The sequence below is a fragment of the Heptranchias perlo genome, chromosome 18 (assembly GCF_035084215.1).
Source record: "Heptranchias perlo isolate sHepPer1 chromosome 18, sHepPer1.hap1, whole genome shotgun sequence".
NCBI classification, from domain to species: domain Eukaryota; kingdom Metazoa; phylum Chordata; class Chondrichthyes; order Hexanchiformes; family Hexanchidae; genus Heptranchias; species Heptranchias perlo.
In genome coordinates, this window is record NC_090342.1 from 38,262,035 (window position 1) to 38,276,119 (window position 14,085).

Genomic DNA, 14,085 nt, shown 5'->3' on the forward strand with positions numbered 1-14,085 from the left:
CCATTCACAGAACATTCTGAAAAGTAAACAGAAAAAAAATCTGCTAATATCTACCTCACTAATTTCTTCCAGTTTGCCTTGGAGAAGTTCAATCTGTATATCTTGGACTTTGCAGGCGATTAGAAGATTGTGTCTCTCCAACCTTTTTTGTTCTATAGAAGTTTCCACAGATATGTATTCCTTTTGTAGCTTTGCTAGCTCCCTAGGGATAAACAGCAAGATGTCATTTTTTTGTTTGTTTTTTGGCTTGCAGTGTTGATTTGGCAATTGTGCGAAAATAAAACAAGAAATATTTACTACTCAAGTGTTGTAGGTCAAAATGAAGGAGTTCACGCTTATCTGAGAGACAATGTGCTAAATCTGCTGTTATTATGGTGGAATATATGACTTCTTAAAGAAGCAAAATCTGAAGTGGGGAGTACTTTTTGTTGAATTATATCTTGAAACAACATACTGCCATAAACAATTATTTGAATCTAGGCCACTCATGTGTCATCACTGACAGGGAAGCAACCTGGAGCTGCTCTAGTGTGAGGTTATTCAGAGCATCCTGCCGCAGGGAACATGCTACCGGTTGGTAAGCTAAACTTTCCAAAAAACATGTTACAAAAAAGCAAATTATCCAGTAAAAGGAGTTACTGTAAATTCGGTGATTAAATGGACTAAGTGAACTTTTTTCCATGAATGAAAACAATGAGAACTATTTGCTGACAATAGCAAAAAAAAAGGTGTAGTTCAGAATAAACTCCCTATTTACAAAAGGGATAGGGAAGACCATTTTCCAGGATGGCTTCTCTGTTGTTTTAAGCATTTGGAACAATAATGTCCCAAGCAATTTTCTGTAATTCAAGGGAGTATTAATTGATACAAAGAAATAGAACAAATGAGTAAGAAATCCCCTTTATTATTTACTTCCAGATAAAAATATGAAAGCTGTCTTGCTGGAGATAGCTGAATACAAGACTTCATAACCAAACGCCAATTCTGCTCTGTATCAAATATTTACATTTTTATGATGAAAGGAGAGAGGGCACTTTTTAGTGCTTGTCTGGCAAGCTCCCCATCACAAAAATATGACAGAAATACTTTGTGACCAAAAAAATCATGTTAAAATATTAAAATGCTGCATGTTAAAATTCATCATTAAATTTTACTTGAAGACAGATTCTTGTATTAATTAATGGAATTGAATGCAGTGGTTTTTACAAGACAATAATTAATCAACCTGATTTAGTTGGGGGAAAACAGACACTGTGGGCCCGATTTTACCAGGGGTGCGGGTTGGCAGCAGGTGGTCAGTCGGGCTCGAGGAAAACGCGCCATGCGAATTGAGTGCGCTGCGCGCGTGATCGCGGGATGATTGATGTAATTAGCCGGCAGTTACGGGTTCCGCGCTTCTCAGCTGCGTGCCGGCGGCCTGCGCATGCGCATTGACGTCTGAGCGATGGTGGAGCTCTATTTAAAGGGGCAGTCCACCAAAGCCCCTCCAGCCACAAACTATACTCCATGAAGGATGGAGGAGTGCAGGGGTAAGGCTGCTCCCCGTTTCACGGACCACGCCCTCCAGGTGCTGCTGGACGAGGTCCGCATGAGGAGGGAGACGCTGTTCCGCACGGATGGAAGGAGGTGCCCTGCCAGCGCTACCAAGAGGGCATGGGAGGAGGTGGCCACTGAGGTCACAAGCAGGGGAAACACCACCCGCACTTGGATGCAGTGCCGCAAGAGATTCAATGACCTCACCAGGTCCGGGAAGGTGAGTACACTAACGCACTCTGCGTCACTCCATCTTCCACATCACCTCAAACACCTCACAACCCCATCTCCACTGACAGCACTGCGCTCCCGCACCAATCCTCACAGCCACCCAACTATCATCCTCACAGTGCCTGCACGTACCCACTGTCCCTGTCCCCACTCGACCACTACTACACACCCCAATGCCCATACAATGGGATGGCCATGTGGCACACGCATCCTCCCATCCATCTGGCACACGCTCAACCCACTCACACCAATGCTTGAAGCGTCTCACATTGTAATCATCACTCAATAACGTTTTTGTGTTTTGCCCTCACAGGAAAAGAGGGCCAGGAACGCACGCAATAGGGCACGCACTGGAGGGGGCCCGCCACACGAGGTGGCTCTGACAGACGCTGAGGTCGAGGCACTGGAGATCAGCCGCACGCTGCATTGCTGGTGGCAGGGTCAGCCGCGGAGGGTCCATGTCGGTGGGAGCACTCTTCTCTAGGCTCTGCTCAGCCGGACCCAGATGCTGAACCCAGGGGGTCACCAGTCAAAAGGAGAGTCGTCAAGGGGCACCAGCACATTGCTGAGGTACTGGGAGAGGTGCCACGCGCACTCTCCACAATCGCACGGAGGATGGAGGAGTCCAACTCCTGCATGAGGGGAATGGTGGCACAGGTGCAGGAGGGTATCGCCGAGATAGTGTCGCAGGGACGTGAAGGCATCTCTGAGATAGTGTCGCGGGTAGGTGTGGGAACGTCTGCGGTGGAGGACAGGCTGGCCTCCCTCGAGCGTCACGCACAGCTCACCAATGAGTCCATCCAGGCCCTCACAACGGCTGTTCGGATTCAGGGTGAGCAACATTCTGCCGCCATCAACAGGTTGACAGATACATTGGAGGTGGCCTTGCAAGGTCTCACCCACGTCATCCAAACTGCCGTCCAGCAGGGTGGAAGGGGTGATGTGGGCCTTGGCCATGAGAGGGAAGATGGTGAACGGGGAAATGGAAGTGTGGACGCTACTCAAGGCGCCCCCACGTCTCACCCGTTGCCCCCCTCTCAACCAGTGCCCGCAATAGTCCATCCTCTCCAGGTGGCCGAGTCTGCCCCTGCACAGGTGCAGGAGGAGCAGTCTGTGGAGGTGCCCTCACGGGCACCGAAACCCAGGGGGCGTCGGCCCAAAGCATCTACTAGGTCAGGGCACGAACAGGAGCAACCTGCCACCACCTCTGCTGGAGCCACAGGGGTAGCACCACGTAGGGGTACCCGGAAACGAAAGCCTAAAGTTCCGTGAGCACACAGGGATTGCACCAGGGTGTTTGTCTATTTGTTTTATTTTTAATTTCCACTCGTTGAATGTCAACACAAAATAAACTCACTTTTTCTCCACCAATGCAGCCACCTCTTGTCCATAATTCTGCGGCTTGTGCAATATGTCCCTTCCGTGCGCCTCATCATGACGACGACCACCCCGTCCCACCCATTGGGCATAATACAGTGGGTGCAGGTGTACAGGCACCACTCTTCTGTGGAGGGAGCCTGTATGGACCTTCGTCTGTGCACGTTATGACATGTGAATGCCTCACACAGTGTGATGTTAGGAGAACCGTTGGCATACGAGTGCCTCCCTGGCCTGACGAGCACGCAGGTGAGCCGGTGTTCGGCCCATGGGTCGTTCCTCCTCCTCTCCCTCTTCCTCCTCCTCATTGTCGTCCTCAATGTGGGTGGCGGGTGTGCATGGGGCCTCCTCCAGCGGCACCCCTCTTTGTAGTGCCATGTTATGCAGGGCACAGCAGACAACTATAATTCGTCCCACTCGGAGTGGCGTGTATTGGAGCGCTCCCCCGGAACGATCAAGGCACCTGAAGCGCATCTTAAGCAGCCCTATAGCCTGCTCAATTGTAGACCTGGTAGCAATGTGGCTGTCATTATACCGACGCTGCGGCTCGGTAATGAGGTTCCTCAGAGGTGTCATAAGCCACGTGTGCAGGGGATATCCCTTGTCGCCGAGGAGCCAGCCGTTGCCGGCGTTGGGTGCGTGGAAGAGGGGCGGGACGGTGGACTCCCTGAGGACGAAGGCATCGTGGCAGCTGCCAGGGTATCTGGCGCACACGTGTAGGAATCTCTGGCGGTGGTCACAAATGAGCTGGGCGTTCATGGAGTGATACCCTTTCCTGTTGATGAACAGCCCTGGCTCATGTGGAGGTGCCCGTATTGCTATTTGGGTGCAATCGATTACACCCTGCACCCGTGGGAAGCCAGCCACAGCATGGAATCCAACCGCCCTCTCCATCTGGCTGCGCTCATCCATGGCGAAGTTGATGTAGTGCGAGGCCCTGTGGAACAACCCATCGGTAACCTGCCTTATGCACTTGCGTGCAGACGACTGACAGACCCCGATGATGTCCCCCGTGGCACCCTGGAAGGATCCGGAGGCGAAGAAGTTGAGGGCAGTGGTGACTTTGACGGCGACGGGCAAGAAGATGCTGCTTGGTCCATCCGGGAGCAGCTCATCATTAAGGAGGCTGCAGATGTCGGCGACTACCTGGCGAGTGACTCTGAGCCTACGTATGCACTGCTGCTCAGAGAGGTCCATGAAGCTGAGCCTCGGTCTGTAGACCCTGTGCGGAGGGTAGTGCCTCCTGCGACGCATCTCTCTCTGCGGATGCCCTCCATCCTGCTGTGCAGGTGGATGTGCCACAGCACCGTGTTGTGGGGATGCACGTCTCTGAGGCGGACGGCGTGGACTGCGAGGCTGGTCATGCTGTTCCGTCCTCCGAGGATGTCAACGCAGCACCCATCTGGCAGGTGTAGGTCTGCGGGGTTGTGCATGCTAGAAAAGTGTGTCCTTGCACAGTGGTTGCACTTCCACGCCGGTGAATCTTCTTGCTTGGAGGAGGGTGGTGGAGGGCAGGCGTTGCCCAATGTTACGGAGTGTCCTCCTGCGTTGGTGAAGGATCTCCCCCCCCAACCTGTGGAATGCACCTTGGCAGCTGCCACAGGCTGCTGGCTGCAACACATCCGTTGGGAGTGTGAGTGTTTCCCCCAGTATGGGAAACAGTCTCATTTCACTGTAAAATCCCACACTTGTTAAACAAACAGCTCAATCAGGTCATTTAATGACCTGAAATACCTAGATAAATACACTCAAGTGGAACCCCGCTGGCTTTAATTGCCTGCGGCATTCCCACCAGCGGGGGCTACGCACGCACCCCCGCACATCAGCGCGGAACCCGGAAGTGGGCGGGATCGAGGCGCGATCCGGTCCTGCTCCACGAAATCGGGATTTTAGAGGCCCCCCCACCGAGAACGCACCCGGGACCGGGTGCTAAAATTGGGCCCTGTAAGTCACAAAATATTCATGATTACTCATTCTGACAAGTAGTCACGATATGCTGTACTTATGATTTATATCAAATGTCCCATCAATAACTTTCAACGTTAAAAAAAATAATTTTAAAGTATTATCAAAGTGAGAAAAACAAGGTGATTGGTTGTACTTAAACTGTAAATTATCTGTTGGGCACTTTTGGAGTAGTTTGGTTATTCATAGCAAAATGTCTGATGGTGCTACGATAATTTGCACAAACCATACCTGCTAATATTTGACAATTTCTTCCTAACTTCATCAAGTTCCTTTTGTGCATCCTTGACTTGTGTCTTTTTAATTAACAGCCTGTTATTGAGATCCCGCTGTACCACCATGGCTTCATCTACGATTCTCATTAACTGTATCTCCTCCTGCAATTTACAATAGAAAAATGTAGTTTGCATGAGCTGAGAAGAATCATAGAAAGGTTACAGCACGGAAGGAGGCCATTCGGCCCATTGAGTCCACGCCAAGAGCAATCCAGCTAGTCCCATTCCCCCGCCCTATCCCTGTAGCCCTGCAAATTTTTTCCTTTCAAGTACTTATCCAATTCCCTTTTGAAAGCCATGATTGAATCTGCCTCCACCACCCCCTCGGGCAGTGCATTCCAGATTCTAGCCACTCACTGTGTTCAAGAGTTTTTCCTCATGTCACCTTTGTTTTTTTTGCCAATCACCTTAAATCTATGTCCTCTGCTTCTTGACCCTTCCGCCAATGGGTACAGTTTCTCCCTATCTACTCGGTCTAGACCCTTCATGATTTTGAATACCTCTATCAAATCTCCTCGTAACCATCTCCATTCCAAGGAGAACAACCCCAGTCTCCAGTCTATCCATGTAACTAAAGTCCCTCATCCCTGGATGAGTTTCCATTCACATTGTACATTAATGAATGGGGGAATGAAGAGATAAATGCAAGTGGCAATCTAGACTACAAAAGGCATCATGAAGATATAGCAAGTCATAGCATCAAAAGCAAAACCAGAATGCTGGAATGCAAGTTTGATCTCACACACCTACGTGTTCTTGATTTCAGCCATGCTGTTGTGGAAAAAGGTGTTAAGCGAAAGCCAGGCACCTCCAGACAGAGAGGGGGAAATCTCATGCAGTCCCATTACCAGGCTGCTTGTGTATGCTTCCCAGTAGTTGGCTGAAGAGTGGTAGTTGTTGTATGCTTGGGAGCAGGTTGCTTCTCCACTTCTTGGTCACAGATGAGTGCAGGAAGGACAAGAAGGTAACTGAAGTTTTAAAAAATATATATTTTGGCCCCACTGGATGGCACTATTTATTATATATTAAAAATAGTAGATGCATCACAACATTCCATTTCAAAAGATTTTGAAAACTTTTACGTTAACTTGGTCCCATGGATAATCCCATTATAAGTGCCCACATTTACCTGCAATATTTATTACACCTGCACCCTCCCCGGGCTGAAGGACTTTTACAATTACCCCTAAGATAGTTTCCCTCACTCCCAACTGACAAACTTTTTCACTTTTGTATCTTGCCGAGGGACCTTTCCAACCACCCCGCGAGATGGCTTCCCCTCTCCACCTGTGGTATGTTTCCTACTCTCCCACCTCCAAGAGTTTGTTTCACTGTCCTCTTCCCTGGCTCCCTTCCGCCATCCTCCTCTCCCACTCTCCTTCCTCCGCCCTTTCCACTCCCGTGGTCCAATTATCCCCATCCTCTAATTCTGCTTGACCTAAAGGCATTAATGGTCTTGACTACGTGTGTGCAACTCCTTGAGAGGTTAACAAGTAACATTTAAATGATATATGATTTTCAAAAGACCAATATGCAAAGCAATACTCAAATATATTACTTCAAAGGAAACAAATTCAAAGGAATAAAGGAAGAGCTTAAATAATTTGACTGCGGAGTTTGGGAGTAGTGCTGAAGAAAATCTCATCATTAAAGACATATTACTTTGCGTAAAGGGGTAAAGGGTAAATACAGATCAAGTAAATACAGACTGAAGAAACGTGACTCTAAATGGATTAATGTTTGCATTTTTAATAGTGATTTTTTTTTATGGGCAAAACCTATTACATAATCTGGCTACCGGGTTCCCACAAATTGCTCAAAATGCTTTCTGAAACTTATTTCATCCACCATAAAATTATCAACAATTTTACAACACCAAGTTATTTTCCACAACATTCACCTGAGGAAGGAGGAAGCCTCCGAAAGCTTGTGAATTTAAAATAAAATTGCTGGACTATAACTTGGTGTTGTAAAATTGTTTACAATTGTCAACCCCAGTCCATCACCGGCATCTCCACATCATAAAATTATCAGTAACTGAAATTTCTAATGCCCAAAAAAAATCTCAAAAGATTACATAATAACATGATTAAATTCATCCACCGAATGATCTTTTGTGGCTTTTAATGCCTTTATTAAAGTTTTTACTTGAAGGCCTCAGCCTCTCCCAAAAGCCTGTGTTTATACTTGATATTTTTATACAGCTATGACTCTATGAGCTAAATTTGAACTGTGCAGTCTGGGCATATAGAGGCTACCTAATTTTTCAGGATGCATAGTAATGTTTAATCAGCTGTACTGGCAGAATTTGGTTTTAGCTTCTAGCACATTTTGCTCAGTAGTTTTTCTTCAAATAATTTCAAAAAGAAGAGGACAAATTCTAAAAGCTCTATGGGGTAACATTTTTAAAACAGAGAAACTGTCTGTGACAGAGAAAAATTACAGTGTTCTAGAGAGAAAAAGATAGAGACAGAGAGGGGGAAACGTGTGTCTTGATTTAATGTTACTATAATTGTCAAAACAAACATCAGCTTAATTTTTCGGCCAACTAGTTAGTTCACCTGTGTTTTATTGACAATTAGAGAAGGTCAATGCACATCGCATACACCTGAGATTCTAATTTCCAACCTATGAGACAGAGAGAGACAGAAAGACATAAAGGCAGACAGGCAGTTTCTTTTCCCAATATAATTTCATTTGTTTTTTTTTAAAAGTTGAATTTTGAAAGGAAACAAAACCTCTAAGACAGAAACATAGGAGGGGAAGGGGAGGAGGGAACCTATTTTGAGGGTGAAAGGGGCTCTGGCCTCTCACCACTTGTCCTTGGAAAGAGCAGATGGAGGATTAAGATTGAGGTTAGTGACAGCGGAGCAAAGGGGAGGGAAGGATACAGAGGTTGAGCGGGTAGTTCAAAGGGAAGAGGAAAAGTTAGTGATGGGAATGTGGTAATGGGCTTGCTATGGAAAGCGATGGAGTGAAGCATTGGGGGAAGCACGAATGGTTTGGGGAAGAGATGGAAAGGGAGCCACCGAGGGCCACATTTACCCCGCAACCTGCAGTCCAAATAGAGCCTGCAGCTATTGGTGGCTCTTTATTTTGCCGCACAACGACATACCACCCACACCTCCCACCCAAAAAGAAAAAGACAAAGAAACAGAACAGGAAAGACAAAGAGAGAAAAAAATAGGAGACAGGTAAGAGTGACCATATCCGCTGACTTACTATGTGCAATGCCACAGTAGATCCACTAGTAATATATTTAAAATTTTACATTTCCATGCATTTCCTGTCAACTCTTTTTCGTTATAAATTCTTCTGTCCACATTTATAATGGAAATTGCCTGTGTAAAAATCTTTCACGAAGTACTCCCTTCCTCCTAGTGGAGGTGTTGCAGCACCAATACTGATGGGGGAAGGGGGTATAATTAGTGTGACAAATTTACATAGGCAGTTTCCATTATAAATGTGATGTGGAGACGCCGGTGATGGACTGGGGTTGACAAATGTAAGGAATCTTACAACACCAGGTTATAGTCCAACTGTTTTATTTAAAAATCACAAGCTTTCGGAGGCTTTCTCCTTCGTCAGGTGATCTTCGCTCACCTGATGAAGGAGAAAGCCTCCGAAAGCTTGTGATTTTTAAATAAAACAGTTGGACTATAACCTGGTGTTGTAAGATTCCTTACAATTATAAATGTGGACATAGGAATTTATAATGTAAATAAAAATAAGTGTAGAATATAGGACTTTAAAATGGGTACTAAATTACATCTGTATGCCCTGGTCAAATTATCCCCGGCCCCTAAGCCTCTAAACCTCCTGTTCAGTAACAGAATAGCTGCTATTTTGCAGTGAAATTATATGGCAAAAAATACTGTTGAGCGTCCTCAAGCAGTTGCAGGCTGCGGCCACTGGGTGTTGCTGTCAGCCGTGGCTCAGTTGGTAGCATTCTCACCTATGAGTCAGAGGTTGTGGATTCAACTCCAAAGGCTTGAGCACAAAATCTGGCTGACGCTCCTGTGCAGTACTGAGGGAGTACTGCACCGACAGAGGTGCTGTCCTTTGGATGAGATGTTAAACCGAGGCCCTGTCTGCCCTCGCAGGTGGACGTAAAAGATCCCATGGCACTATTTAGAAGTCATGATGTGGAGATGCCGGTGATGGACTGGGGTTGACAATTGTAAACAATTTTACAACACCAAGTTATAGTCCAGCAATTTTATTTTAAATTCACAAGCTTTCGGAGATTTTCTCCTTCCTCAGGCAAATGTTTCCTGAGGAAGGAGAAAATCTCCGAAACATTTGCCTGAGGAAGGAGAAAATCTACGAAAGCTTGTGAATTTAAAATAAAATTGCTGGACTATAACTTGGTGTTGTAAAATTGTTTACAACTATTTAGAAGAGCAGGCGAGTTCTCCCCGGTGTCCTGGCCAATATTCATTCGTCAACTAACATCTTCTAAAACAGATTATCTGGTCATTATCTCATTGCTGTTTGTGGGACCTTGCTGTGCGCAAATTGGCTGCCGTGTTACCTACATTACAACAGTGGCTACACTTCAAAAGTACTTCATTGGCTATAAAGTGCTTTGGGACATCTTGAGGCCACGAAAGCGCTGTATAAATGCAAGTCTTTCTTTCTTCTTTCTCTCAGCTCTGACTCTCCACCATGATGCACTGCTGGTTTACAAAGTAAGTGCTTTAGTTTCTTTTAAATTTTAAATTTATGTTCAAACTGTATAAATATTACTAACCTTTCCAATTTTCCCTCCGGGAGATTTGCACTGCCAAAATTTATTTTTGTCTGCTTCTCAGGCCTTGGGCCTCCTACAATGATGACGATCGACCCCTTCATGGCTCCTATCCATTCGATCCACCAATCTCTCCGTTGTGGAGCCCAGGGTCTCTCAGCCATGACAGCCATTTGAGCTTCCACCAAAGCTGCAAAGTGTGCTAACATGGGCTCCTGCTGTGAGGGCATAGATGCAGTGCCCTTGCAGAGTCGTGATGACACCAGAGGCTGGTTGCGGACTCGTCCACACTCTCTCCCACAGTGGTGAAACGCTTTGGCACGCTTTCCTATATATCGTACAGCTGTTCGTGGAAGGCTAGCATTTTTCCTCATGGCTGGGCTCTCAAAGTGCTCATCTGTCGTCCTCAGCAGAGCTGGAAAAGGACCTTGCCTGGACCAACCCTGCCACCAGTAGCTACTGCTGCCCACTGGTGCTGGGCGTTTCACTATGTGCAGACTCCTACAGCTCACTATCTAACCTACATGGAGTACCAACGTCTGAGCTGGTGCCTGGGAGGGGTGGAGTGCTTGATGGTGCATCCTCAGAAGGACTGTTGTGCTCTGAGGTCTGTTCTTCTGCAGGAGCCTCGGTGTTGAGAAGGCCCTAGAAGAGAAAAAGAGTTAGGGTAGGTGAGAGAAGCTGCACATGATCAGGTGACAGTCTTGAGAATGAAGGTTGAAGTTGCTAAGTTTGCTGCAACTGTGCTGAGTTGAATGAAGGGATACAAGTAATATGCAGACACCCTGTTTGGGCCCCACCAGCTTCTCCTTCCCCAGTGCTCTTGACCCTATTTGGACCAGTGATGTCCAGGGCTTCTTGCTCGGACTGTGTGAGGGCGATGATGTTGGGGACTCCTCCACCCGTCTTGGTAGTCTCCCTGGCATTATGCGCGGTATTGTTCTGCAGAGAGGGTGAGAGTTAGTGATTGTGTATTGAGAAGCTGAGTGTAAATGTTTGGGGCTTGTGCATATAGTGGATGTGGTGAGAGGTGTAGAAGCAGCAAGATCGAATGACGATGGGGTGGTGATGAATGTAAAGGGAAGTGTGTGTGATGTGAAGCGAGTAAGGAGCGGTGGGAGTAGTTGGGGGTTAAACATGCGGTAAGACATGAGAAGAGAATGGTGATAGTATGCAATGTGAAGAGAGGAAAGGAAGCGGTGAGTGTGTTTGGAATGAAAGAGAGGTATTTGTTTGTGCCATTGTATGTTGAAGGATGTGATGGAGAGGAGGTAATAGTTGAGAGTGGTGGGGGAGGTGCGAGAGGAGTGTTGTAAGGTATGGGTGAGAGAGGTGGAAAAATGAAGAGGTGTACTCATCCTTGCTGTTCTTGTGAGGTCATATAACCTCTTTCGATAGACCCTATCAGGCACCTCTGTCCAGGCCTGCCTGACAGTAGGTGTTGGGGAAGAGTACCTCCCTCGTGGTCCTCCTTTCCTCCACTAGGACCTCCAGGAAGGCATCAGGAAATTGGGGGACATCTGTGCTGTCACAATCTTTTCCAGCGTTCTTCCAACAAAGATGCAAGGGATGCATCCCCGTCTTAAGTACAGTCGTAAATCGCAAGAGTCACGTGGACGGGCCGTCCGATTTTCCAGGTGATCGGGAGGGTAGCCTGTCCTTCAAATGTTAACGAGGCCCAGGAGTTAAAATGACCCGGACCTCAAGCTGACCGCCCGCCCACCCAATGTTAAAATCGAGACACTCATTTTTAAATTCATCAATAATTTATTTTGTCTCCCAAAAAATTCTCCTGTCTGCCTCCTTCCCTCCATCCCCTTCCACTCTTTCTCTCTCTCCCTCCCTATTTCCTTCTTCACCCTCCAACTCCTGTCCCCTTTCCTCATACCATACTGGTGTTATTGGTTTCAGCAAATTCCTCTATGCTTCAGCCCTGCTCCGACATCGTCTGGTGGCCTTTGATTTCCCCTCTTGGACCTCTATCACGCCTCTTTCTGCTTACTATTCTCCACCTTCCCCCTCCTCCTTGGCTCTTCTCCTACGTTACCTGACCCACACCCTCCCAGGCTTCTAACCCTGCTCTAACTTGCCCCTCCCTCCCAGTCTCTAACCTGCTCTACATTACCCCCTCCACACCCTCTAACCCTGGTCTACATTCTCCCTTGGAGTCAACTTATACCTTCCCTTGTGCCACAATCTCTAACTGTGCTCTATCTTCCCCCACAGCCTCAAACACGGCTCTACAATCCCTCTTCCCCACCTTCCCCCTTTGACCTCAAGAAATTACAGAAGGATTTACCTAGACAAAAAGTGAAAATGGACAAAGTTATAGCAAATTAAATTCAGTGCAAATAAATGCAAGATGTCTTGAATTGGAAGACAAAAATGGGAGCATAATGGGGTAGAAATTAAGATTCAGCGCTGCGCGAACAGAGAGGCCCAAGGCTGTCTCAAAATTGGGCCCGGGGTCTCATCTGCATCTTTGGGGTGAGCTGCCAGCGCCAGTCGTGCTTCCAAAGGCAGCTTACCCCACAGGAAAAATCAATTTCAGGCCACCTGTTAAAATTTTAAAACAAACTTATCCTTTAGTTGGCGGCCACAGGGGCCACTGAAGATTTTGTGGAGGGGTCCTTCTACAGGCGATAAGGCCCCACATTCATATATTTAAGGAGCCTAATGCCTGTTTTAGGCATCCGCCCTAAAAATGGTCCCCACGAATTTAGCAGCAGGCCCAACGCCTATGCAGATTGGGTGCCGGCAGTCCCACTGCTAAATTGGTATGCTTTGCGCCCGATTTACAACAAAATGGGCGCAACGCATAATAATTTCTACCGCAACGAATGGCGATATCCTGGCTGGAGGAGGAAGGTTGGGCCTGAAAGATCAGGGAGCGACAGCAGACTCAACATATAACATGTCCAGTCAACATGCTAAAGTTGTATAGTCCCTGGTCAGGCACACTTTTGAATACCATACTCAGTCAGTTTGATCACCATAAGACATCCAAACTCCAGAATCAGTGCATCTGTACTTTGTGATTTATGCAAGTGGGTCATCCAGAAATCTATCCCAGAGATTTATATGTAAATAAACTGAGGAAGAAGTAAAATTGTGTGTCAGTAACTGGAAAACGGTCAAAATTTCAGCTGATCTACAGACGATATTCTGAGATCACTATCTTTTTTTAAAACTTTGATTGAAAATTCAATGCTTCTGCAGTGTTAATAAAACTCAAACATTAACGTGTTCATTGAACTCATGGGGCTCGAATTTAGCAGGCCTGCGGGTTCCCAGCGGGTGTTCCTCCGGGAGCGTCGAAAACGCGAACGGCGAAATTAGTGGGTTGCCCACGCGATCGTAGCAGGCAATCCACTAATAGGATCCAATTACCTGCTCCTCCGGGGTCCACGGCGCTGGCCTGCGCGTCGGGCGGGCTGCGCATGCGCAGTACGATCTGTCAGCTGGAGGCTCTCTAGTTAAAGGGGCAGTCCTCCACTGACAGATGCTGCAACCAATGGGACAAATTGCAGCATGGAGCAGCCCAGGGGGAAGGCTGCTCCCAGTTTAATGATGCCTCACCCCAGGTATCATCAGATGGGGTGAGGAGGAGGGGGAGGACACAGATCTTCCCCCCGGCGGGCGGGAGGAAGCGGCCTGCCTCTGCCACCAAGGCCTGGCTCGAGGTGGCAGAGGGGGTCACCTGCGCCACCAACATATCGCCCACCTGCATACAGTGCAGGAGGCGCTGCAATGACCGCAGTAGGTCAGCCACAGTGAGAACACGAAGTCTTTCCCCTACACTCCGTCTGCCACAACACTGCCCCCACCCCAAATCTCCTTCGGCACCGCCAACACTATTCTGTCACATCACCCTTCATGCCCACTCACACCCCATCCTCATCTTACCTCCACCTACTCACCTCGCCAGTACTCATCCTGCCACTAACACGCGAC

The 14,085-nt window shown here is 47.5% G+C and overlaps 1 protein-coding gene across 1 annotated transcript in view; it reads right to left on the bottom strand.

Annotated features, from left to right (window-relative positions):
- The window catches only part of LOC137334463 (structural maintenance of chromosomes protein 1B-like), a 99,420-nt gene that overhangs the window by 38,408 nt on the left and 46,927 nt on the right, over positions 1-14,085 (bottom strand). Inside the window, exons 17-18 of the mRNA XM_067999143.1 lie at positions 5,338-5,483; positions 55-202 (exon numbers count right to left, since the gene is read on the bottom strand). Coding sequence (XP_067855244.1) covers positions 55-202; positions 5,338-5,483 — 294 coding nt within the window. The remainder of the gene's footprint in view (positions 1-54; positions 203-5,337; positions 5,484-14,085) is intronic.